Source organism: Trachemys scripta, chromosome 13 (assembly GCF_013100865.1).
Source record: "Trachemys scripta elegans isolate TJP31775 chromosome 13, CAS_Tse_1.0, whole genome shotgun sequence".
Lineage (NCBI taxonomy): Eukaryota > Metazoa > Chordata > Testudines > Emydidae > Trachemys > Trachemys scripta.
Window position 1 is genome coordinate 38,977,412 of NC_048310.1, and position 23,149 is coordinate 39,000,560.

At 53.2% G+C, this 23,149-nt stretch overlaps 2 protein-coding genes across 5 annotated transcripts in view; one reads left to right on the forward strand and one right to left on the reverse strand.

Moving 5' to 3' along the window:
* The window catches only part of ACD (ACD shelterin complex subunit and telomerase recruitment factor), a 29,957-nt gene extending 17,986 nt beyond the window's left edge, over positions 1 to 11,971 (forward strand). For 2 of the 4 annotated variants that reach the window (XM_034788269.1, XM_034788271.1), the window contains exons 7-15: positions 1,753 to 1,797; positions 2,711 to 2,745; positions 4,061 to 4,221; positions 4,632 to 4,719; positions 5,312 to 5,389; positions 7,190 to 7,285; positions 8,250 to 9,100; positions 10,002 to 10,081; positions 11,028 to 11,971. In XM_034788269.1, the coding sequence (XP_034644160.1) occupies positions 1,753 to 1,797; positions 2,711 to 2,745; positions 4,061 to 4,221; positions 4,632 to 4,719; positions 5,312 to 5,389; positions 7,190 to 7,285; positions 8,250 to 9,100; positions 10,002 to 10,081; positions 11,028 to 11,088 (1,495 nt within the window). In that variant the 3' untranslated portion in view covers positions 11,089 to 11,971. The remainder of the gene's footprint in view (positions 1 to 1,752; positions 1,798 to 2,710; positions 2,746 to 4,060; positions 4,222 to 4,631; positions 4,720 to 5,311; positions 5,390 to 7,189; positions 7,286 to 8,249; positions 9,101 to 10,001; positions 10,082 to 11,027) is intronic. The other 2 variants (XM_034788270.1, XM_034788273.1) reach the window with 2 other exon arrangements.
* A 144-nt stretch (positions 11,972 to 12,115) lies between these two features.
* Positions 12,116 to 23,149, reverse strand: part of CARMIL2 (capping protein regulator and myosin 1 linker 2) — a gene marked incomplete in the record, with an annotated part of 133,006 nt that continues 121,972 nt past the window's right edge. Inside the window, 3 exon segments of the mRNA XM_034788268.1 lie at positions 12,116 to 13,952; positions 14,328 to 14,444; positions 21,525 to 21,632. Coding sequence (XP_034644159.1) covers positions 13,798 to 13,952; positions 14,328 to 14,444; positions 21,525 to 21,632 — 380 coding nt within the window.

Here is a 23,149-nt window from a genome sequence, read left to right on the forward strand (position 1 = left end):
CTGGGTCACCCTTTAGCAACTAGACCAGGTGCAGAGGTTTGAGTCGTCTACTACTTCCATGCTAAGAGATCTGGTCCTTCAGCTCAAGTGAGTGAGCCTCTTATTTTTACACCCAGCGGTCCCAGGTCCAGTCCTCGCAGAGCACCTGAGCAGTGGCGCTGGGCTGGGCTCTCACCACAATCTGCTCTGAGGCTGGGAACAGAAACTTAGAATCCTGGGGCCAGGTCCTCAAAGTGTTTTAGGCACCGAGCATCCGTTTATTTCAATGGGAATTAGGCACCTAAATACCTTTTGGGGATCTCGGCCCTAATGCCCAGTATCCCCTTGAAGTCCCTCAAATACTTGGAGTCAGAGTTGTGTTGGGATTTCTTTTAACTTCCTCTGCAGCATAAGAAGTGGGGATCATCTGGTCATATCTCACTTAATCAATCCCCTGCCATTGCCGGGGCCTCAGATATTGATGCACCTGGGTCCCTCCTGTTCTCTGCTTGTGGCCCCCAGTAGTTTAATCTCCTGAGGACTGTAATACCTTGGTGTAATTATGGTTGTTGGATTTACTAGGCAAGTGGCTGGGTGTGTTGATGGCCTATGATAGAGAGGAGATGGGACTAGAAGATGGTCCCCTCTGGCTTTGAACTCCAGAACACTACGATTTGTGTACCCCACTAGCAATATGTGATGAGCCAGTCCATAGCTTGTTAGCTCTTCAGGGCAGGGACAGTCTCTTACTCTGTGGCTGTACAGTGCGTAGCCCAACAGGGCTCTGATCTCGGTTGGGTTCTCTATTGTGAGCTCCTGCTCAAGAGGCTAAAATCACCTCGTTCGCTATTTGGGCGAGTTGGGAGTACAGTGGCACGCTCACACACAGTGGGGTACAGGGGGAGGGCAGAATTCAGAAGACCGACCAAAAATCACAATTGAATCTTAAAACTCATGATTTTGGGGCCAATTTTATAAAATCATGGGCTGGAAGGGACTTCAAAGGGGTCACCTAAGCCAGCCCCCTGCACTGAGGCAGGACCAAGCAAACCTAGACCAGCCCTGACAGAGATTTGTCCAACCTGTTCTTAAACCTCCAGTGACAGGGACTGCACAACCTCCCTTGGGCATATTGCAGAACTTAACTACCCTGAGAGCTGGATAATTTTTCTAATATCTAATCTACATCTCCCTGGCTGCAGATTAAGCCCATCACTGCAGTGGGCATGGAGAGCAATTGATCATCATGCTCTTTATAACACTCCTTAACATCGTGAAGACTGTAATGAGGGCCCCACTCAGTCTTTTCTCCAGGCTAAACAGGCCCAGTTGTTTTAACCTTTCCTCGCAGGCCAGGTGTTCTAACCCTTTTTGGGGTGTCTGACTCAGGTTTTTGAACTTGCGGGGCTGGCCATTCTGCGCTCCCTGGCCCAGCTGCTTGGGCACTGCAGGGGTTGAAGGCATGTAGTCAGTCATTGGGGCTTTCACTAGACCGCTGTGTGATGGTTCTCTAAACCCCTTATATGCCCCGGATCCCTGTTTTTACGTGGAGGCTCTCTGTAGCTCTAAACTGCTGTTCTCCCCCTGGCTTTAATCACATCACCCTTGGAGGCTGTCTTTGCGACCCTCCCACGTGTTCTAGCTCATCTGTTCTTTCGGGGAGGCGATGAGGGAAGGGGGAGATAGCGCTGCATACTACAGCGAGGGCAGCGCCTTGTCTGGGCGTGGGGGGTAGGCTGCTGCACCAGTAACCAAGACTCTTTGTTGTTCCAGTAATCAGGAGCCCTCAATCCTCCAGAAGATAAAGGAACTATGGCAGTGAGTACATGACCCAGTTATGGCACCATTTTCCTGACTTGCCAAGATCTGTGCTAGGTCAGGGCATGGGTAGTGCTGACTAGCGAAAGGAGGTGCATGTTTACGCAGTGTGCGGGACTCCTGTGTCACAGGCTGTGATTGAGCTTAGCAGGAGTCATCAAAAAAGCTGGTTTTCATGGCTGAGCGTGTTCATGTTGGGATGAAATGTGAGGGTGTTAGCCCTCGTGCTTCAGGGCGTGAGGAAACGTCCCCTACTGGCCACGTATTCCTCCTGAGCGAGCAATGGCTCGGAGGGGTAGAGGGACCGTTGCCTTGCTTGTGAATGGCTCCCTTAGTGTGCAGGGGAAGGCGGCTCCTGCTCTGCTGAGACAATGCCTTACAATTTCCACGGCTCACCTCCTGTTTGGGGTTGCTGCTGAAGAGCAGCACGCTTCCCTGCATATCGCCTGCAGAGGCTGAAACAGTAGGGCTAGCTCCCCCGGGTCTCAGTGCAAGCGTTGCACACGGAAGTGCAGGGCTAGCGTATTCCCGGAAAGGCCCATCTCCTCAAAGAAGTGCAGTGCTTTGCCTGCAGCAAGGTCGACTTATGCAAATCCGCACTTGCGGGAAAAGTTCTGTAAGCCTTTTTTGCGTAATTGTCAGGTATATGTTCCCGACTTATGGAACGCTTGCGTAAGTCAGGGAGCGTCTGTATAGTGAGCTGCCGGAGTGAAAATTGCTCAGGTATCAGAGAGAGAGGCCAAGGGAGGGCTCTGATTCCCACAGGGGCTCAGTCTTGGGGCACTCCCCCGGCTCTGGTTTCCTTGTTGGGCTGGGGGGCACTGCATGACCTTTGTAAGGTTTTCTGTTGGGTTCTGGGCAGGGAAGCTGTCTGGAGCCTGACCCTGGGATCTGTGTTGTTTGACTATTGCAGGAGAGGCCTCACCTTGAAGACTGTTTCCTCCTCAGGTACAGTGGGAACAGTGACGGGAGAGGCGGGGGGTAGTAGGTGTTGCTGACCTGTGTGAAATGAGCTGGTGGATCTCAGTTCTCAGTCCACCTTACACAGACCTCTGCCACGATGGCACTAACTGCCTACCTCGTCGGCCGTCCCAGCAAGGAGTTGGATGTGGTTTGAAGACTGACCTGCGCTCTGGAGCTGTCTGCTCTGGGCAGGGCTGAGGCGCACTGGCGGAACAGCATGAGCCGTGTGTCCTGACACTGCCAGGGCTCTCAGTGGATAAACAGGACTGAGAGCTTTGGGGCTGTCAGTGCAGCTACTAAACACACTGACAATACAGAGCCCTGATCTGTGTTGCAGTCAGAGAACCACTCTGGAGCAAAGGGTTGTAAACCCAGCCAGGCCAGTGGGAGGCCCTAAGCACAGGGGGTTCGGCCTGAGGATTTGTTTGCCACGTTTGGCCACGCTCCACTGGTACGCAATGGAAGTGTGTTTTCCTTGAGGCCAGCCTGCTCTGCCCTGCCTTCCCTCTGGCCCTGGGTGGCTCCCTGTGGAACTCTCAGCAGCACAAAATGGTCTTAAGCGCTTGGTTAATAAAGAGTCCAGATTCATATTCACTCTCTCTCTCCCCCACCCAGAAGTGACGTCCGTGCTGGTGAAAGGGGCCTATCGACAGCCCTGGCACTGGGCACCCTGTGTGCCTTCACAGAGCATGGGCAGTGCCCCCTTCTGCCTCGTTCCTACACCGGAGTGCCAAGTCACTGCACTGGGTATAACTGTGCTCCCACTGGGCAGCCTCTGACTCGTCTGCATTCGAATGAATCAGCCCCTTGCCTCTCTGCAACAGGCAGCAAGGGGGCCAGCAGGAGGCTGTGGTGTGCTGTGGGCGCCGGTCCATCAGGAACTGCACTGAGACACCCCCATCCTGGCTCTTAGCAACCCCGGCTGTTCCAGTCCTGGGTCTTCCTGAAGCCAAAACTAACTCACAGCTGAGGGCTCAGAGCAGACGCCATTCAAACTCCTCTTGCCTTCCCCAGTGCCTTTGGGTTGCCCCCTTCTGCCCCAGTGGCGGTGGCATTTCATGCTAAGTAATTCTCGAGCAGAACATCCTTTGCAAAGTGCTTTGGCGATCCTGTGTGATGGAAGGTGCTGTGGGAATGTAAGACAAGGTTGTTGCTGTGAACAGAAAGGAAGTACTGAGAGCTGTTGGTACAAAATAGCTTCTCCAGGCTCTCTCTGTGTGTGCCACAGCTAGGCTCTGGGCTTGTGGCCTCAAGGGGGTCTCAGTCACCTGTTGACGTGGGCGCGTCTGTCCCCCTCTAGGGATGTCGGTGTCTCAGTTAATGTTCGACATAGGGCAGAGACGGCTCACGGTTTTGAAGCAGAATGTTGAGGATTGCTTGGATTTACTGGACCCAAGTGAGGTGCCAGCCATAGGGGAGAGGCTCCCTGTCACCAACTGGGAGGTGGAGCGCAAGAGAGAGGTCAGTGCTGGCTGCCAGCCATGTGTCCGACGATTTGGCATGGGGCCAGGTGGGGCTGAGGGGCGACGGTGGGGCTCTTCTCACAGAAGAAAGAGGTAAATCCTTCGACCTTGGGAGGGAAGGACCAGTGCGGGAGGGGTTTCGAGTTGGAGGGAGCGAGGGTGGCTCTTGCTGTGGCATACTGGCGTCTGGCATTTCTTGGGAGAGTGCTGCACTGGGTCGGGTTCCCAGAGCTCACGCTGGATGCTCAGACCTAAGAGCTAAATCAGCTCTTCCGGGCTCTCTCTCCTGGGCTGGGGAAGAGCTGCTGGTCTGATGCTGGGAGCCCCAGGGATGGGTCAGTGTGCCGCGCTGCCTGGACTCTCTCTTTTGTCTGTGATGTAGAAGCTGGCTAACAATTCTCATTTCAGGTGAGTAAAGACGTCTTTACAGTGCCAGCCAACTTCCTAGTGATTGGCCCGGAGGAGAAGGCGGCGATTCGTGATGCCTGCCTGGCAGGTCAGTGCCACAGCTGTACCTACTGTCTGCAAAGCCTGGCCATGTCTGGGCTGGGGCTCTACCCCAGTGCTTTGCAGACCTGATTTTGAGAGCTGCAGGCTCTCAGTCAGAGGTCCCTTCGGGTTAGCTGGCTGTGGCTCTCCAGGAGCGTGCCCAGGTCTCAGTGAAGCACCCTCTGCCTGACGCTCTCTCCGCCCCCATCTCTCACAAGCTTCCTGCACCAACCGGGTCTGCCTCTCCGGGGTGGCTCTGGAATGGGGGAAGGGCTCCTGAGCCGCATGGTTCAGTCAGGCCCTGCCTGCAGGGCTGCGCTCTCCGGGGATGTTGATCCACGTGGCGCGGGACGGCAACTGACAGTCCAGTCCCCGGCCTGGCCCTTCACAGATGCAGCTAGAATGAGATGCTGCCTCTAGCCAGGGGATTTGCGAACGCTGTGATCTTCCCCAGTGGAGACCGGGAGGGGGGCCCGCAGTGGAGCTCTGCCCTGATGGGTACATGTGGTTCTGAGGGGGGGCTTTAGGGATCTCTCAGGGAACAAGCTGAATCAGTGAGAGGCATCCAGAAGGTGACGGCAACCCCCCTATTCCTGCAGGAGCTCCTCACACTGTTCCTGGGAGAAGCCGCCTCGACAGGGACCTGGATGACTGTAGTGAAGTGTCATGCCCCAGTGGTGAGTAGTAGAGCCTGAGCCAGTGGCCTGGATCCTGCAGCAACTGTCTGCTCTATTCTGGATTTCTTTTGGGGTTTGCCCATCCCAGTTTTCTCTCCACTGGAGGATGGGGTCCATGGAGGGGCTATTGCAATATCCCACTAGTCTTCCAGGCCCTTGTCCTTCTCTGAAACGTAAACTCTGGTATGGAGCATGTGGGGGGAGTTTTGGTCGGCCGCTAACAAAGCAGGGCTGTTTGCCCCCAGTCACAGATTGTCCATGTTAGAGGTAACAGTCAGTGCACCAGCTGTCTTGAAAAACAATTGTTTAAGCTGCATGTGGAATAAAATAAGTGGCAGCGACGCCTCTTGCCACCCCCAGCCGGCCAAGGAGCTGTAGCTTCCCCTCCCACATGCAGTCATCACCCATCACCCAGGCTTCTGCCACCGCTTGGCTAGGTGCTGCTGTTTGCTCTGCAGTGGGCCAGCTCATGCCACGCAGAAGTGTGCAGCAGGCGAATGTCTGGCTGCGAGGTCTCATTCTCTGAGTGCTGTTCAGGGTGCTGGCAATTAGCCTGGCCTGGCCCTCCATCCCCTACGGGACCAGCCCTCCCTCTCATCAGCTGGGAGGCGCTTGCTCTTGGTTCTTTTGGGGGGAGCCGGGGACCTCTGACCTGAGGGTCCCCATCCCGTGGCATTTTGAGCCCAGTTTTCTGTCGATGCAGTGTAAGGTTGTGTTAGTGGGCCAGAGGCTTTGTCAGATGTTAAACATCTCTGGCCTAAGGACAGCTGTTCTGCACCAGCCGTTGCCAGGGGTATCTCATTTTGCCCAGGCGAGTTCTTTGCTGCGCATGCACTGACAAGAGGTGTGGCTTTGTAAAAACACACAGAACACCCCCCCCCCCCCCCCCCCCCCAGGGAATTCTTACCCCCAAGCGGCAGGAAATCAGCACTCGGGCTGTGGCTTAAGCCTGCCAGGGCAGGAAGATCGGTGCTAACCAGCCACTCCAGTTGACAGGCATTGTCTCTGTGCATCCCCCTCGTGGGGCATGTGTGCTTGGCGCAGCTTCTTATGGGGTCACCCATGCTTTGCAACCCATAGCAGTGTCTCATCTGCTGTCTCTTTGGCTGTTTACAGCTAGCTAGTCCATCCTCTTTTCTCTTAGAACCAAAGAAGACAGAAAGGGGTGGGATGAATAGGAGAGTTGTCCCCCTGCTGATGGGGCGGACCCAGTCGACTAGGTCTGGTACAGTGTGTACAGCGTCTAGCACGCCGGGCCCTGATCTGTGACTGGTTCCGTTGGGCGCTACTACAGCATAAATAGCGGAGAGTCACACACTTCATTGCTTCTGCAGGCGATCTGTAACCTAGCTGGGCCCCTCGCCTGCACGGCAGCTTGAGTTGAGTATAAGTCCTTGCTTTACTCAGCCGATAATGTGCCCAGAATCAGCCACTGTGGGGATCGGCTCACCAGAGTGGCTCTGGCCAACTTAATTAGCGTCCGCGTCCCTGGTTTGATGGATCGCAGTGGAGTGGCCCCAGGGGCGCTGACATCTAGTGGATGCTGAGCTCACCCGCCCAAGGCGATGCTTAGCCCCCCCAAGCAGGAGTGTGTCCTCACAAAAGCTCAGCTCAGCGGGACATCGTGCAGAGAACTGCTGTCCTGCTCACGGTGGGGATTGTGGCTATGGGAACACGAGGAGACAGAAGGGATTTGTAGCATGTGTGGGTGTGTTACTGTTCCTTGCTGGGGCCTTTAGCCTGGCCTACAGTGCTCTGATCTGTAGGGCTACAGTCTAATTTCATTCTCGCTTTTGGCAGACCCTGACGCAATGTCCCGAAGTTTGGACGTATCCCTGGATAATCCCTGGGACAAGCTTCAGTCAGTGTCCGTGACTCTGTCCTCCTCCTTGGAAGGTGAGTGCACACACTGCCTTCCAGCATCTCCTGTTGCAAGCGGAGAGCATCTTTCCTTCTCTCTGTGTCTGCACACCCTACATCTTACACCTGGAGAACGGTGTGCTCACCTGCACACACACATGCAACTTGTAAGCCTTGTTACCACCATCACACTTGAAATTGCACACTCACTTTTGCACATGCAGTTCTTAAAACGTGGCCCATGCTGTGTGCGCGTGCAGGGGATGGGGATGGTTTTCAGGAAGGTGCAGCCTGGATCTCTTTGATACATTCAGGTGCCTGTTTGTGTGTGTGATTGCGTTTGCCAGTCCACCCATCTGTATGCACCAAGGGTGATAGACCTTATCTCCCCCATAAATGGCTGATTTGCCCTTGCACGGTATTGGTGGTGACTGTATCATGGTCATGCCTAGGGACCACCGGCGATCACCCCCTTGTGCTAGGTGCTGTACAGACACAGTAATAAGCAGACAAAGGCTGGGGGACGGAGGATAACGGGCAGCGTAAACAATGAGATCAGTGACAGACGCTGTAGTAGTGCCACCATTTGGGTTTGTTTTTAATGTTCTGGGAGGGGCTGTGTTGGGACGAGATCAGCTAAACAAAGGGAGAGGGGACCTGGAGGGGGGCAGGCGGGGCGGGGCGGGGTGGGGCAGCCTGTACAGCAGGCAGAGACTCTGAGGGAGGGTATTGACGCAAACAGCCAGTCAGCACAGAGGAGAGAATGCCCAGTAGAACCTGGGTAAGACACTTGGAGGATGCCTCCGGTAGCCAAGGGTTGCTATGGCAGAACCTTCTCCTGCCAGCTTTGCTATCTTTTGGCCCCTATGGATAGTTCCTCTTTGGAATTGTCCTTCCCCAGCTGCCTTCCCAGCTCCAGGCAGGTGGGACAGTCTCTGCCCGTGCTGCTGTCTCCTGCCTTCTTCCATGGGGAAAGTTGTGTTTTGTTCTCTTTTGTCAGAGAAGTCCATTATCCAGCCCAGCCTGCCAAGCACAGAAGAGGCCCAGCTACCCAACTCCGCAGAGGAGGCGGCCATCACACAGCCTGACAGCAACACCCCAGATTTCTTGGAGCCTTCCAGCCAGCAGTCCCCTTGTAGCTTATCCCAGAATGAACCAGTGGAGACTGTATCCCCATCACTGCTGTCCTACAGCAGTACATGTCCCCCAGAGGCTGCCACGTTCCAGAGGCCACCTGATGTGGATAAACACCCTGATGCCAGCCATGACGTCCCCTGCAGCCAGCCATCTGGAGTTTTCCAAACCAATCTGTGCCCTTTCTCTCCTGCTCTTCCCATTTTGTGCAGCATCAACAGCAGAGCAGCACCTCCTGCAGATGGAGGGCAGGCTGCTCTTGATGGCACGGCTTCCGTCCCAGATGTGGAGAACAGTGATCTGACAAGCTCTGAATGGGACACTGAGCTGGGGAGTGGAGCTGGGGGAAAAGATCTGTCCAGGAGCAGGCAGCACAGGGTGACTAAGAGAAAGCTGCTGGTGGATGACAATAAGGCCCACGGCGAGGTTTTGCCCAGTCCAGGCAAAACCCATCAGAGAGCACAGAGGAAACCTCCCCATGCGGCTGTGCCCATGGGGGACGAGCACTGCGTGGACGCGAACGTAATGGGCCAGAACCCAGGTATGGAGTTGGTGAGTGCTCAGAGTGCCAAGAAGAGCAGGCTGGAGCAGGCCGGGCCAGCTCAGGAGCCTACACTGCCCGGGGACCTGGAGGGGCTGCCAGGAAGGGGGAATGAGAGAGCAGCAGTCAGGAGCGCGGCTGCGTCCGGGCCAGGCCAGCACAGAGCCCAGGAACAGGTAAAGGTTCGCAGGCTTGTTGTCATTCTTAGTTTTGTCTTAGTGTCCAACAATCCGCCCATCTCCGGGCCCCAAAGCCCTGCCTTGTAGCCACCAGCCTTCCAGCTGAGAAGAAAAGGGAAGGGCTCCCTCTGAAGGCTGGGCCTGAGCTTTCTCCCCTGCAGCAGTCCTTCTCCAGGAGCGAGGGGTCTGCATGCCAGCCCACGTCTGCCAGGGGACTGCCCTCTGCCAGGCACTTCCCAATAGCAACCATTGCTCCTGTGCCAGACGGGAGACAGCCATGTCCATGGTGGGAAGAGCCTGTTGTGACCATGTGGCTGGGGAAGGGGGAGGCTGAAGCCACATGCAGCAGGAGTTGGAGGAGCCAGTCAGAGCGGAGGGGTGAGAGTACAGAGAACACATGCCAGCACTTGCTACAAGCCATCTCCTGGGCTCCCAGATGGGGACTGGGTCCTAAACAACCAGGGAAATCCTCCAGCTCTCTAAGTAACTAACCCAATAACATGTGTGAGAGAGACCCTGCCATGCTGCGCTTGCTGAATTAGGCTCTATCTTACAACACAAGACCCCCTTCTTGGAAGGGATCGGTCATTGTTTGAGGACCTCTCCTTAAGGTTGGCTTCTGTTTTGGGAGGCTTCCACTCCAGGGCTACACCAAGCACTCAGGGTAACTCAGATTTCCAAGAGAATCCCCCATTCCTTCCTGCTGGCTTGCCAAGAGCTCTTGTCCTTCCCCTGGGGACATCTAGTGCCGTGGTTCCACAGGATAAATGTGCAGCTTCTCTGAGCCAGGAGAGCTGGTGGGGGAGAAAGCTATGTCCGGAGCTCTGCATGGGCTGGGGATGTTTTTCAGCTGTGATGTTTAATATAGATTGAGCTGAATTGTCTTTCTTCCCTCCAGAAGTATGTGAAAACAACCCCATTTCAATACGCCTACACGGCACCAACGCCGGATCTCTGTGCCCGAGTGAACTCCACCAGGTCAGTGCGGTGCGTGGGTCTCCCAGACGGGGCACACCCCAGCTAAGTGGGCTTCTCAGATACCCTTTGCACCTCACTTAAAATAAGAGCAAAAATCAACTCACCCCATAAGCTGCTCTGCGCCCTGTCCAAAGCAGCCGGCACGGCTCCAGAGACCCTACTGCCGGTACAGCTGGAGGAGAGAGCTGCGCCGGTCCCCCTTAGATTTCACTCCCGTCTGCCAGCTCCCTCTGATAACAGCTTGGGCCGCAGTGCTGCTGTCAGGGAGCTGCATTTGCGTAGCCCCTACAAACACAACCTGTGGGTCTCCGGCCATGCAGTGACTGACGCTGTTGTGGGCTGGGTCCCCACTGCTTCACTAGGCTCTCAAACCAAGCCAGTGAGGCTCACCCTGTAATACAGAGATTGACTCATGGCCCCCTCCCACCTCAGTTGCAGTTCTCCAACATGTGGGTGGTAAGTAGGGCAGTGCTGCCTGTGGGGGCGTAGAACCGGAGCTCTAACCCGTGTTGCCTTGCTGAGAAAGCTAATCACACTTGATTTGGCTCTTCATTACACAGCTTCATTCCTCCCACCTGCAGTGTTCCCCTGCCCACCAGTCTCTTCCACCCTGGACAGACTGTCGGTCCCCTCGCTGCCGGCTGGCAGTCCCAGCTCTTGGCCAGCTCTAGGAAAGGCAGCCAGGCTGACTCCTGGTTTGAGCTGCTCTTACAGTCCTTGGCAATGAGTGCTTGGACCCTTGTCAAAGCAGCAGCACATGACCAGCCACTTTGGGGACCACCAGTCACTGCTGCGTGGAGCACAGCTGCTCTGGGGGTCTCACTCAGGGGCTCCCTCGGCAGAATACATCGTCGTTCTGGATGGCAGCCGAGCCCTGCAGCAGCTAGGCACTGCACTTGCAGAGCGACCGTCCCATTCTCACTTGCGCTTATGTTTTGGTTCACAGGATCTCGAAGGCGATGCTGCGCTGGGCCTGCTGGGTGATCACCAAAGCTGAGCAGCCCTGAGCGAAGGCCCTGGTGGAGTTCCAACGTGCTGTACCTAGGTTCTCCTGTTCTTGTTCACGGCTTACCCGAAGGGACGAGCATGGAAGGGTGTGACTCGATAGCCATGCAGAGCAGGCCCTCTGGGGCCAAAAGGAAGGTCCGCTGGCACTCAAGTTACCCAAAAGGCACTCCCAGTCCCAACGACTCCTGCCCTTGGAATAGCTCCTGTGCCATATGCCGGCCACAGTGGGGGCAGCCGAAGGGCGGTGGCTGCTGCAAGGAAGCAGCATGCATGAACCTTCGCTGGTACGGTGTGCCAGGGACTGAATCTCATGCTTGGCTGTGAGGGGCAACGGGGTTTTATCCTGTGCTCCACAGAGAAGGGCTGGTGGGAACGTCGGGTAGACAAGTCATCTTGGCAGCTGGATACCTTGCTGTGGGATATTCTGCTCTCCCTCCTCCCTACAATCACCTCTTCAGCACGTTAAACCCCAGCTGGAAAGCAATGCTCTTCAGCGCTCTGCGTGTCGCGCACACCAGCCCAGTCTGTTATTTGTCAAGGAATGCAATGAGCTGGGATAGGAGCAGGCATCTACCACAGAGCACCTGTGAGCAAGGGGCTTGCTACATCTCCTTACAACCTGCAGCATCCCTTAACTGGGCTAATGCCCCAGCCCTAGGCTCCAGGCAGAGGAGGTCCATGATGTAGCAGAGGTTAGGAAAGCGCTGTGGTAGTGTTCCTTATCCGCAGCAGCACACCCCTCTACCAATTGCGACTCTGGAGTCAATGCAGTAGTTTGGTCTTTTAATGCTTAGTTTGATTAGATTCCTGCTCAGTTTGTTACAAAATATTTCACATGGTTTATGCTTTGGAAATGAAAAATAAAAAGTGTCTATTTTTAAATACATGGCTCTGATAGAATATCCTCATCCCCGCCCCCAAACGTGAGGTGCAGCAAGGGGCATGCTGCAGAGCTGGAGGGGGAAGCAAAGGGACCTCTGTTCGGAATACAAATACGGTGCCCTTCACTCTGCTTTATCCTGGGGGAGGCTGTGGGCCTGGCTGAGCTAAGGTCAGGTATTGTCTGTCGGAGGAGTGGGGGGAAATAGCAGGGCTAAGGGAAGTTTTGTTACCTTAGGATAGTGGTTCCCAAACTGGGGGAGGGGGAGGTGTGGAGGACCGTTTGGGCGGTGGGGGGATGCAGAGAGGGAATGCCCCACCCCTAGCTGTAGCTCTGGTCTCAACCCCGGCTCCCAGCCCGGCTGCAGCGCTGGACCTGGCAGCAGCCCTGATTGCCAGCCCCAAGCCCACCCCCAGCTCTGACCGTGGCTCTGGAGACCACATGGACGGGGGGGGACTGATGTAAAAAGTTTGGGGACCACTGCCTTCGGCTGTGAGCCTGGGGACAGAATCACTTGTATTTTTGACTGCAGAATTTTGCTCCAGACTCTATTTCAATTAAAATTAAATAAATTCTAGCCCTTGTGCTGGTGACAAAAACCTCAACCAAGACCCAAATGTGGCTGACCTGTAAAGGCCGCAGCCAGCCAGAACCAAGAGCATGACAGGTCTGAACAGCTCCATTCTCCACAGCAGCTTGATGACATCAAAGCCTCCCACCAGCTTCAATTGAACTATTTCCCAGCAGCTCATCTTAGCAAACACCGAGTTCCTGTGCATATCAACCCCCATCCCCACGCCTTGTCCTGCTGCTGGCTTCAGAGCAGTTGCTCCGTTTCAGTGCCCAGTTCTGCAGCACACTGAAATGATGGGGCAGCCTGAAATAAATGCACCGGCAGGAGAAACACCACAGGGAGCTGCACTGCTTCGATTAGTCATGTTCACATTTTAATCAAACCCTCCGATTTGTTTTTTCAACTGACTGAGCGGTGCCATGGAATTTCCAGCCTGCCATGGTGGGGCAGCGCAGAACGCAGAGCCAGCGTGCACAGAGCACATGGGGCTGTGCCTTCAGCCCAAACTCCTGTTGCTGGCAGTAGAGGATCTGCTTGAGTAAGAACGGCAGGATCGTGCAGACAGGTTAAACCAAGCCGACGGCATGCACCCAGACTAATGGTTGGAAGGGAACGACCCGTTCTGGCCCCCGGAAGAGGCAGATTGTTCTGTACCGAGTAGGTTTGGATGTGAGTGCCACACCCTGCCTGAAAACCACCTAATTCAGCATTGTGCAGCGCTGTTGATCCGGGGCCATACAATGCAAGGCAAGTCCCCATGTATGGCAAACACACACAAGCCACTGGCCCATGCCTGCTATTGCTGCATACTTAATAGCTGTGCATGCATCCAAAGAGCCAGATGCTCCAGGAAAAGCTTAGGCTGGTGGCAAACTCAGCTACTGGCTTCTGGCATCTCGGTTTTAGCCAGCTGGAGCTTGTGTAAAGCCAGCTGTGCGCAGTATGAGACTAGCAGAGGGTAGTGGGAGCTGGAAGGGGGGGTCCTCTCGTAGATCGTTCAGGAAGCGTTAGCAGCCTCCCAGTGGGGCCAGGCTCCGGTCTGTCCCCGTTTCCATAGGAAGCACTGATGTTCTACACCTGGGAGCAGCGACGGGATGGGGAGCAAGCTGGGGGCCTCCTCCCCCATCTCCCCACTGCTTGCACCATGGTGCCCTACGCTGCACAGGTGCTTGAGCTTCTGTTGCAAATCATAACCCTTCAGCTTGCACTTGGTCGCAGTGTTTTATTGGAAATGACAGCGGGCCGCAGTCCTCACTAACTCATTGTCCCTGGGGGGCTGCTGGCAGGCCTGGAGCTGCTGCTCTTTGGTGTACGGCTGTTCTGTGCATTTTCAACCGGTTGTTCCACGGCTTGCGGTTGCTCCCCCTGCAGTTCGGCTGTGGCCCTGTGCTCGTCCTGTGGCAGAGTGTCTGGGGAAGGGGCCACAAACACGGCATTAGCGAGGGTCACAACAGCATTACTAAAGGTGCCTCCGTAGGGCAACAAAGGGAGCCGCAGCTCAATAAGAGGGAAGGGGCCTGACTGGCTGCTTTAGTCTCTGTGCACCTGTCCCCGTACGGCCAGATTCTCCCCCTTTACACCAGTGTAACTGCACTGGCCTCAGGGTGGCCACTCCCACCTTACATTAGTAGGGGTGAGAACAGGGTCGGGCCCAGTGCAGCGCGCAGGTGTAGGGAAGAGGAGTGGACTGGGCCTGGGGGGAGGCCATGCCGAAGGGGAAAGGGCTCTGAGTTGGTGCAGGTGCCATGCCCTGTGCACAGGCTGTAGGGGTAGCTCATCCTTACCCTGCAATGCTGCCGGGGCACTGGGCGTGCTGCTCCCCGCCACATCCACCATGGAGCTGGGCTTAGGTTTCCGTTTCAGGACTGGCGAGCGCTGCAGGCGCAGGGGGATTTTTACACCTGAAGGAAACGCAAGCAGTGTAACGTTACCAGCTTGGGAGGGGTGGGGGTGGCACTGGTGGGGAACAGGGCCTGTGCAGGAGCCTGGGCCACCTCTATTTGAAGTTGGCTCTGGCCCCTTTCTTCTTGGAGGGGGGGTGCGCGTGGAACCCATGTGCCTAATAGGGAGATATCTCTTTAAGATAGGGAGGAAGTAGGAGTGTGCTGTCTCTGGGTCATTGTTGCTAGGCAGATTAAGCACTCCAGATCCAGAAGCTTCTGGAATTGGGTGTAGTAGATTTGGGTCTGCTCCCATAGGTTCCCTGCTGCGGGGTCAGACTCGCTGAGGGCAGCAGTCAGGGCAGGTGCTTGGCAGAAGGCCACGTGCCCTGGGTGAGTCGGGAGAAGCTGAGGCCAGGGGAGGAAGCAGGCTGCTGTCCCGAACTCTGAAGCAGGGGTTCTCAAATGGGGGTCGGGACCCTCGGGGTTGCGAGGTTATTACATGGGGGGGCGCGAGCTGTCAGCCTCCACCCCAAACCCCGCTTAGCCTCCAGCATTTATAATGGTGTTAAAAGTGTTTTTAATTTATAAGGGGGGGTCACACTCTGAGGCTGCTATGGGAAAGGGGTCACCAGGACAAAAGTTTGAGAACCACCGCTCTGAAGCATTTTGCAGCAGATTAGTGATATTGGGAACCCTCTAACAGGGAAGCCTGGGCAATGCTAATTATAGCCCAGGGAAACTGGGAGGGAAAAATCACTTCTGTTTTAATTTGTACGCTTTGAATATTGTTTTGATTTTCGCCAAACTGTTCTAGTTCCATTATCTCAACTGTTCTTTAAATGTGCTAATGGGAAAGAGTCATTCCTATTTTGCTATTCTCAGTTTTGGGTTTTCTTTAACTCTATACAGGTAACTGAGTGGCTGGTTAATCCCTCAGCTGAGTGGCTAGCAGGGAGTTCAGCAGAGGACGAGTCTGCCTGGATTCCAGCTGAAGATCCCTACGGGCAAGTGGAGGGAAGATGATGTTTAGACTCAGCAGACTGTCTCGATTTGGTGATCAAAGACTCTAACTGAGACTTAAGTGAACAACACCCAGGTTTTGAGGAACTTTCACTGTGTTTCTGGGGGGACTGAACTGTTCAGATTTTCATTTGTTTTCCTTATTGATGTTTATGTATAACTGTGAAGGTAATAAGCAACAAAGAGTCCTGTGGCACCTTATAGACTAACATGTATTGGAGCATAAGATTTCGTGGGTGAATACCCACTTCATCAGACGCATGTAATGGAAATTTCCAGAGGCAGGTATAAATATGCAGGCAAGAATCAGGCTGGAGATAACGAGGTTAGTTCAATCAAGGAGGATGAGGCCCTCTTCTAGCAGTTGAGGTGTGAACACCAAGGGAGGAGAAACTGCTTTTGTAGTTGGCTAGCCATTCACAGTCTTTGTTTAATCCTGAGCTGATGGTGTCAAATTTGCAAATGAACTGGAGTTCAGCAGTTACTCTTTGAAGTCTGGTCCTGAAGTTTTTTTGCTGTAAGATGGCTACCTTTACATCTGCTATTGTGTGGCCAGGGAGGTTGAAGTGTTCTCCTACAGGTTTTTGTATATTGCTATTCCTGATATCTGACTTGAGTCCATTTACCCTTTTACGTAGGGACTGTCCAGTTTGGCCAATGTACGTAGTAGAGGGGCATTGCTGGCACATGATGGTGTATGTTACATTGGTGGACGTGCAGGTGAATGAGCCGGTGATGTTGCAGCTGATCTGGTTAGGTCCAGTGATGGTGTCGCTGGTGTAGATATGTGGGCAGAGTTGGTATTGAGGTTTGTTGCATGGATTGGTTCCAGAGTTAGAGTTGTTATGGTGCGGTGTGTGGTTGCTGGTGAGAATATGCTTAAGGTTGCCGGGTTGTCTGTGGGCAAGGACTGGCCTGCCTCCCAAGGTCTGTGAAAGCAAGGGATCATTGTCCAGGATGGGTTGAGGATCACTGATGATGCATTGGAGAGGTTTAAGCTGAGGACTGTAGGTGATGGCCAGTGGAGTTCTGTTGGTTTCTTTCTTGGGCTTGTCTTGTAGCAGAAGGCTTCTGGGTACACGTCTGGCTCTGTTGATTTGTTTCCTTATTTCTTCATACGGGTATCGTAGTTTTGAGAATGCTTGGTGAAGATCTTGTAGGTGTTGGTATCTGTCTGAGGGGTTGGAGCAAATGCGGTTGTATCTCAGCACCTGGCTGTAGACGATGGATCGTGTGGTGTGTCTGGGGTGGAAGCTGGAGGCATGAAGGTAGGCATAGCGGTCAGTGGGTTTTCGGTATAGGGTGGTGGTAACGTGACCATCACTTATTTGTACTGTGGTATCTAGGAAGTGGACCTCCCGTGTAGATTGGTCCAGGCTGAGGTTGATGGTGGGGTGGAAGCTGTTGAAATCATGGTGGCATTCTTCCAGAGTCTCCTTCCCATGGGTCCATAGACTCATAGACTCTAAGGTCAGAAGGGACCATTATGATCATCTAGTCTGACCTCCCGCATGATGCGGGCCACAAAAGCTGACCCACGCACTCCTGGAATAATTCTCTCCCTTGACTCAGCTGTTGAAGTCCCCAAATCATGATTTAAATACTTCAAATCGCTGAGAATCCTCCAGCAAGCGACCCCTGCCCCATGCTGCGGAGGAAGGCGAAAAACCTCCAGGGTCTCTGCCAATCTACCCTGGAGGAAAATTCCTTCCCAACCCCAAATATGGCGATCAGCTGAATCTCGAGCATTCAGGCAAGATTCTCTAGCCAGACCCTCTGGAAAAAGTTCTCTGTAGTAACTTTTAATATCCCATCATTGACCATTGTTACTAATTACCAGCGATGGCACGTTATTGACCTATTGACTAAAAACACTTTATCCCATCAAACCATCCCCTCCATAAACTTATCAAGCTTAGTCTTAAAGCCAGAGAGGTCTTTCGCTCCTACTGTTTCCCTCGGAAGGCTGTTCCAAAACTTCACCCCTCTGATGGTTAGAAACCTTCGTCTAATTTCAAGCCTAAACTTCCCAACGACCAGTTTATATCCATTTGTTCTCGTGTCCACATTAGTACTGAGCTGAAATAATTCCTCTCCCTCCCTGGTATTTATCCCTCTGATATATTTAAAGAGAGCAATCATATCCCCCCTCAGTCTTCTTTTGGTTAAGGTAAACAAACCGAGCTCCTCGAGTCTCCTTTCGTACGACACATTATCCATACCTCGGATCATCCTAGTGGCCCTTCTTTGTACCCGTTCCAGTTTGATTTCATCCTTTTTAAACATGGGAGACCAGAACTGCACACAGTACTCCAAATGAGGTCTCACCAGTGCCTTGTATAACGGAACCAGCACCTCCTTATCCCTACTAGAAATACCTCACCTAATGCATCCCAAGACCGCATTAGCTTTTTTCATGGCCACGTCACATTGCTGACTCATAGTCATCCTGCGATCAACCAGGACTCCGAGGTCATTCTCCTCTTCCGTTACTTCCAACCGATGCGTCCCCAGCTTATAACTAAAATTCTTGTTAGTCATCCCTAAATGCATAACCTTACACGTCTCACTATTAAATTTCATTCTATTACTATTACTCCAGTTTACAAGGTCATCCACATCTCCCTGCAGGATATCCCAATCCTTCTCTGAATTGGCAGTACCTCCCAACTTTGTGTTGTCTGCAAACTTTATCAGCCCACTCCTACATTTGGTTCCGAGGTCAGTAATGAATAGATTAAATAAAATGGGACCCAAAAATGAACCTTGAGGAACTCCACTGGTAACCTCCCTCCAACCTGACAGTTCACCTTTCAGTACGACCCGCTGCAGTCTCCCCTTTAACCAGTTCTTTATCCACCTCTGGATTTTCATATCAATCTCCATCTTTTCCAATTTAACCAATAATTCCTCATGCGGTATCGTATCCAACGCTTTACTGAAATCGAGGTATATTAAATCCGCCACATTGCCTTTATCTAAAAAATCTGTTACTTTCTCAAAGAAGGAGATCAGGTTGGTTTGGCATGATCTACCTTTCGTAAAACCGTGTTGTAATTTGTCCCAATTGGCATTAATCTCAAGGTCCTTAAATACTTTCTCCTTCAAAATTTTTTCCAAGACCTTGCATATTACAGATGTTAAACTAACAGGCCTGTAGTTACCCGGGTCACTTTTTTTCCCCTTCTTGAAAATAGGAACCACATTAGCTATTCTCCAGTCAAACGGTACCACCCCCGAGTTTACAGATTCATTAAAAATTATCGCTAACGGGCTTGCAATTTCTCGTGCCAGTTCTTTTAATATTCTTGGATGAAGATCATCCGGTCTGCCCGATTTAGTCCCGTTAAGCTGTTCGAGTTTGGCTTCTACCTCGGATACGGTAATGTCAACCCCCACTCCTTTATTCCCATCCTTCTCGCTTCCACTATTCCTCAGCCCTTCATTAGCCTCATTAAATACCGAGACAAAATATTCATTTAGATACTGTGCCATGCCTAGATTATCCTTAATCTCCACTCCATCTACAGTCTTAAGCGGTCCCACTTCTTCTTTCTTTGTTTTCTTCCTATTTATATGGGATGACGATGCCGTCAATGTAGGGTAGGTAGAGAAGGGGCGTGAGTGGACCAGAGCTGAGGAAGCGTTGTTCCAGGTCAGCCATAAAAATGTTGGCATATTGTGGGGCCATGGTCTGGAGGTATATATTGTCACCAAATTTGAAATAATTGTGTGTGAGGATAAAGTCACAGAGCTCAGCAACAGGTTGTGCTGTGGCATCATCAGGGATACTGTTCCTGACAGCTTGTATTCCATCTGTGTGTGGGATGTTTGTGTAGAGAGCCTCCACATCCATGGTGGCTAGGATGGTGTTTTCTGGGAGGTCACCAATGCATTGTAGTTTTCTCAGGAAATCAGTGGTGTCACAGAGATAGCTGGGAGTGCTGGTGGCATAGGGTCTGAGCAGAGAATCCACATATTCAGACAGTCCTTCAGTGAGAGTGCCAATGCCCGAAATGATGGGGCGTCCAGGATTTCCAGGTTTGTGGATCTTAGGAAGTAGATAGAATAACCCCGGTCGGGGCTCTAAGGGTATGTTGATTTGTTCCTGTGTTAGTGTAGGGAGTGTCCTGAGTAGATGGTGCAATTTCCTAGTATATTCCTCAGTGGGATCTGAGGAAAGTGGCCTGTAGAATTTGGTATTGGAGAGTTGTCTGGCAGCCTCCTTCTGGTAGTCAGACCTGTTCATGATGACAACAGCACCTCCTTTATCAGCCTCTTTGATGATGATGTCAGGGTTGTTTCTGAGGCTGTGGATGGCATTGCGTTCTGCACAACTGAGGTTATGAGGCAAGCAATGTTGTTTTTCCACAATTTCTGCCTGTGCATGTCGGCGAAAGCATTCTATGTATAGGTCCAGACTCTCATTTCAACCCTCGGGAGGAGTCCGTGTGGAGTTCTTCTTCTTGTGTTGTTGGTGGGAGGGTATCTGTTTACCAGTGCACGGTTCAGTGTTATCTTGAAAGTATTCTTTGAGTCGGAGGCGGCGAAAGTAGGCTTCCAGATCACCTCAGAACTGTATCATGTTTGTGGGGGTGGTGGGGCAAAAAGAGAATCCCCAAGATAGGACAGACTCTTCTGCTGGGTTAAGTGTGTAGTTGGATAAATTGATGATATTGCTGGGTGAGTTAGAGGTCCCACTGTTGTGGCCCCATGTGGCAGGTAGGATTTTAGACTGTGAAAGTAATGTCTGTGGTGTTATCATAGCCATGTCATGTTGTAAAAATTAGATTATTATTTTTCTTTATCATAAGATTTTATAAAGTTATTTAATTAAATTCATTTCTTTAGTTTCTTTTGGATTTGAATGTGGGGAGGTTGACCCTGTGCGATCCTTGCTGAAAATCCTTAGAGACTGAACTCTGGGTCTCCAGCTACTTTCTATGGGAGTCGGGGGTTTTGTAGGCACTGGAGAAGGGTAATGAAGTGAACTCTAGCCCACCCAAAGGTTACAAATTGCTCACCCTCAGGGAGTGTGACCCCAGCAACAGGGAACCTATGGGAGCAGACTCAAAACTACACACCCAATTCCAGAAGCTTCTGGATTTGGAGTGCTTAATCTGCCTAGCAACAGTGATGCTTGGGGGGAAATGTTTTCTATATGTAAATAAAGGAAATGCTCCTGACTGGAAAAAAAATAATAATGACCCAGACACAGCTCACTCCTACCTCTCCCCAGTGGGTCTCTTAGAGATATCTCCCTATTAGGCACATGGGTTACACACGCAAGGTTTCAGAGCGCACTTACAAACCAAGTGAGTGTCGCCGCTGTGCCGCAGTCCACAGCATCCCTAACCCCTGTGCTGGGCGTGAGCGAAACATCCCCTAGGCTGGGGACCTGGTCTGGCACGTTTCTTAGCTCAGCTGAGTGACTTGCTTTTTTTAAACGCACAGGTTTCAGAGCTGTTTGCTCCGGGGGGATACTGGCTCAGGGCACACAGGCACACACACTTGGGTAGCAGCTCTGCCTCCATAATGACTCTCGAGTGCATGCTCCGCGGGTCCGTGAGGCACACAGCTACTCCAGTTTGCATTCGCACAGCTAGGTACCCATGTGCACTGCTACCCAATGGGAAAATCAGCCCCTTCTGTTTCAGGCCCAGCATGCCTCTGCCAGTTCAGGAGTGTTTCATTTAGGTGCACAGGAATTACACCAGGTGAGAACCATAGACTCGTAGGCCTGGAAGGGACCTCGAGAGGTCGTCTAGTCCAGTCCCCTGCACTCCTGGCAGGATTGAGTATTATCTAGACCATCCCTGACAGTGTTTGGAGAATTTTTAAGAGCAGGTTAGACAATGATGGAGATTCCACAACCTCCCCAGGCAATTTCTGTCAGGGTGGTTAAGCACTGGAATAATGTCCAACCTAAACCGCCCTTGCTGCAATTTAAGCCCATTGCTTCTTGTCCTGCGCTCATGCAGGGAGCCGACCGAGCAGCAGCTCACAGGTGGTGCTCGCACGCCCCGGACACACCTGCGTCGGGAAGAGCTCAGGCCCTCGGGCGCTCCCCACACTTACTCTCCAGAGCGGCCGTGCAGCCCTGCTCCCTGAGCTGTTCTTCGTGAACGGAAATGGCACGCCTGGTGGCCACATTTTTCAAACGAGGCTTGGGTTTCAGGCAATTGTCTGAAAAGAAGAGGAGACGCCGTCGCAGAGAAGCAGCTGCCTCTAGTGGAGCTTGCTAGGTCACTCTGCTGCTTCCAGTCCACCCTCCGGGGGATTCAGCGCCTGGGTCACGCTAACATGGCAGCCTGGCTTTCCTTTTGCTGTGCCACAAACATTAACCCCCTCTGAGCCCGCTCCAGCTGCACCAACAAGCTGCCCCTGTGCATGGGTGGGAACGACTAGGGAACCCGCCCACTCCAGTGCGTGCAAAGCAGAACTGAATCCAGCTGGCAGGGCTGCGTCTGAGGCCGTTCTGGGACCGATGCAAAGGGAGAAACAGCCAGGACACGGCCCTGAGCCACCCTGCCGCCAGCCAGTCCCCATCACCCACTGCGAACGGGCTTGGACTGCCCCTGCTGGCAACACATGACTCTAGTCTACTCCGTGTACAGCCAGGGACCGAGCCCAGCCCTGCCGCCTGTAGGGCCCAGCAGCTGCTCTACACACACGACTGGCACCCAGTAAATCAGGTTTCAGGTTCATTTACCTAACTTCACTTATCAGGAGTAGAAGTGGCCACACACGGGCCTGCCCTATATCCAGCGTTACTGCAACCAGTGCCAGCACCGTGCGTGGACAGGGCCTACAAGACGGGGTTGCTGCTTTTTATGCCCGCCCAGCCCCAGCAGAGGAACCTAGAATCTATCGGGACTTGTGCAGCTCCAGAATTGTTTGCCAGGGGCCAGTCCGTTAGCCCTTTGCAGAGACACCGCTGGCCCGGGTACCACTAGGGACCTGGACTCTCTGCTCCCAGGCTGTGGCTGATGGGCCAGCAGTCACCAAACCCATCATTCTCCTTATTAACTGAGCACCCGATGCCCCACCAAACCCAGCAGCCCAGAGTAGCACTGAACTCCCGTGTTTCTATGCTGACCCTGAGGCAAGATGCACCGGCTGGTGAAGCGTTTCTGGCTCAGGAGGCCAGAGTAGCACACTTTGGGGCCTGGTCTGCACTTAAAATGTAGGTCACGAGAGCCACCTGGCTCAGGGCTGAGAACAATCTGCATGTGTGAGCGACACAGCTATGCTGCCCTACTCCTAGGAGAGAGACAGCGGGGTTGATGAGCGACTGCTTCTGTCAACCTCACTACCATTGCTTGAGCTGTCTCTGCACTGGGGGGTTACTGCCCAAGGCCCCAGAGCATAGCCAGGAAAGGGGAAGCAGCAGCCTGGAGGCACTGCGTGGCACTGTTAGAATGGCGGGGGGGGTAGTGGGGGAGTTAGGGGCAGGAGCAGGGTGCAACCTTGTCCCTTTTTAGTTACGGGGCTCTGTCCTTGGCCGACCTGAGGCCTGGCACAAGTGAGAGAACCAGACACAGCCCAGGGGACGGGGGCATAGGGAAAGAGGAGTTAGGGTTACCATATCTAACAAATAGAAAAAGAGGACCCTCCATGGGCCCTGGCCCCGCCCATTTCCCCACCCCAGCCCCACCCCAACTCCGCCCCCTCCTCCCTCCCACTCCCAGCCACGCGGAAAG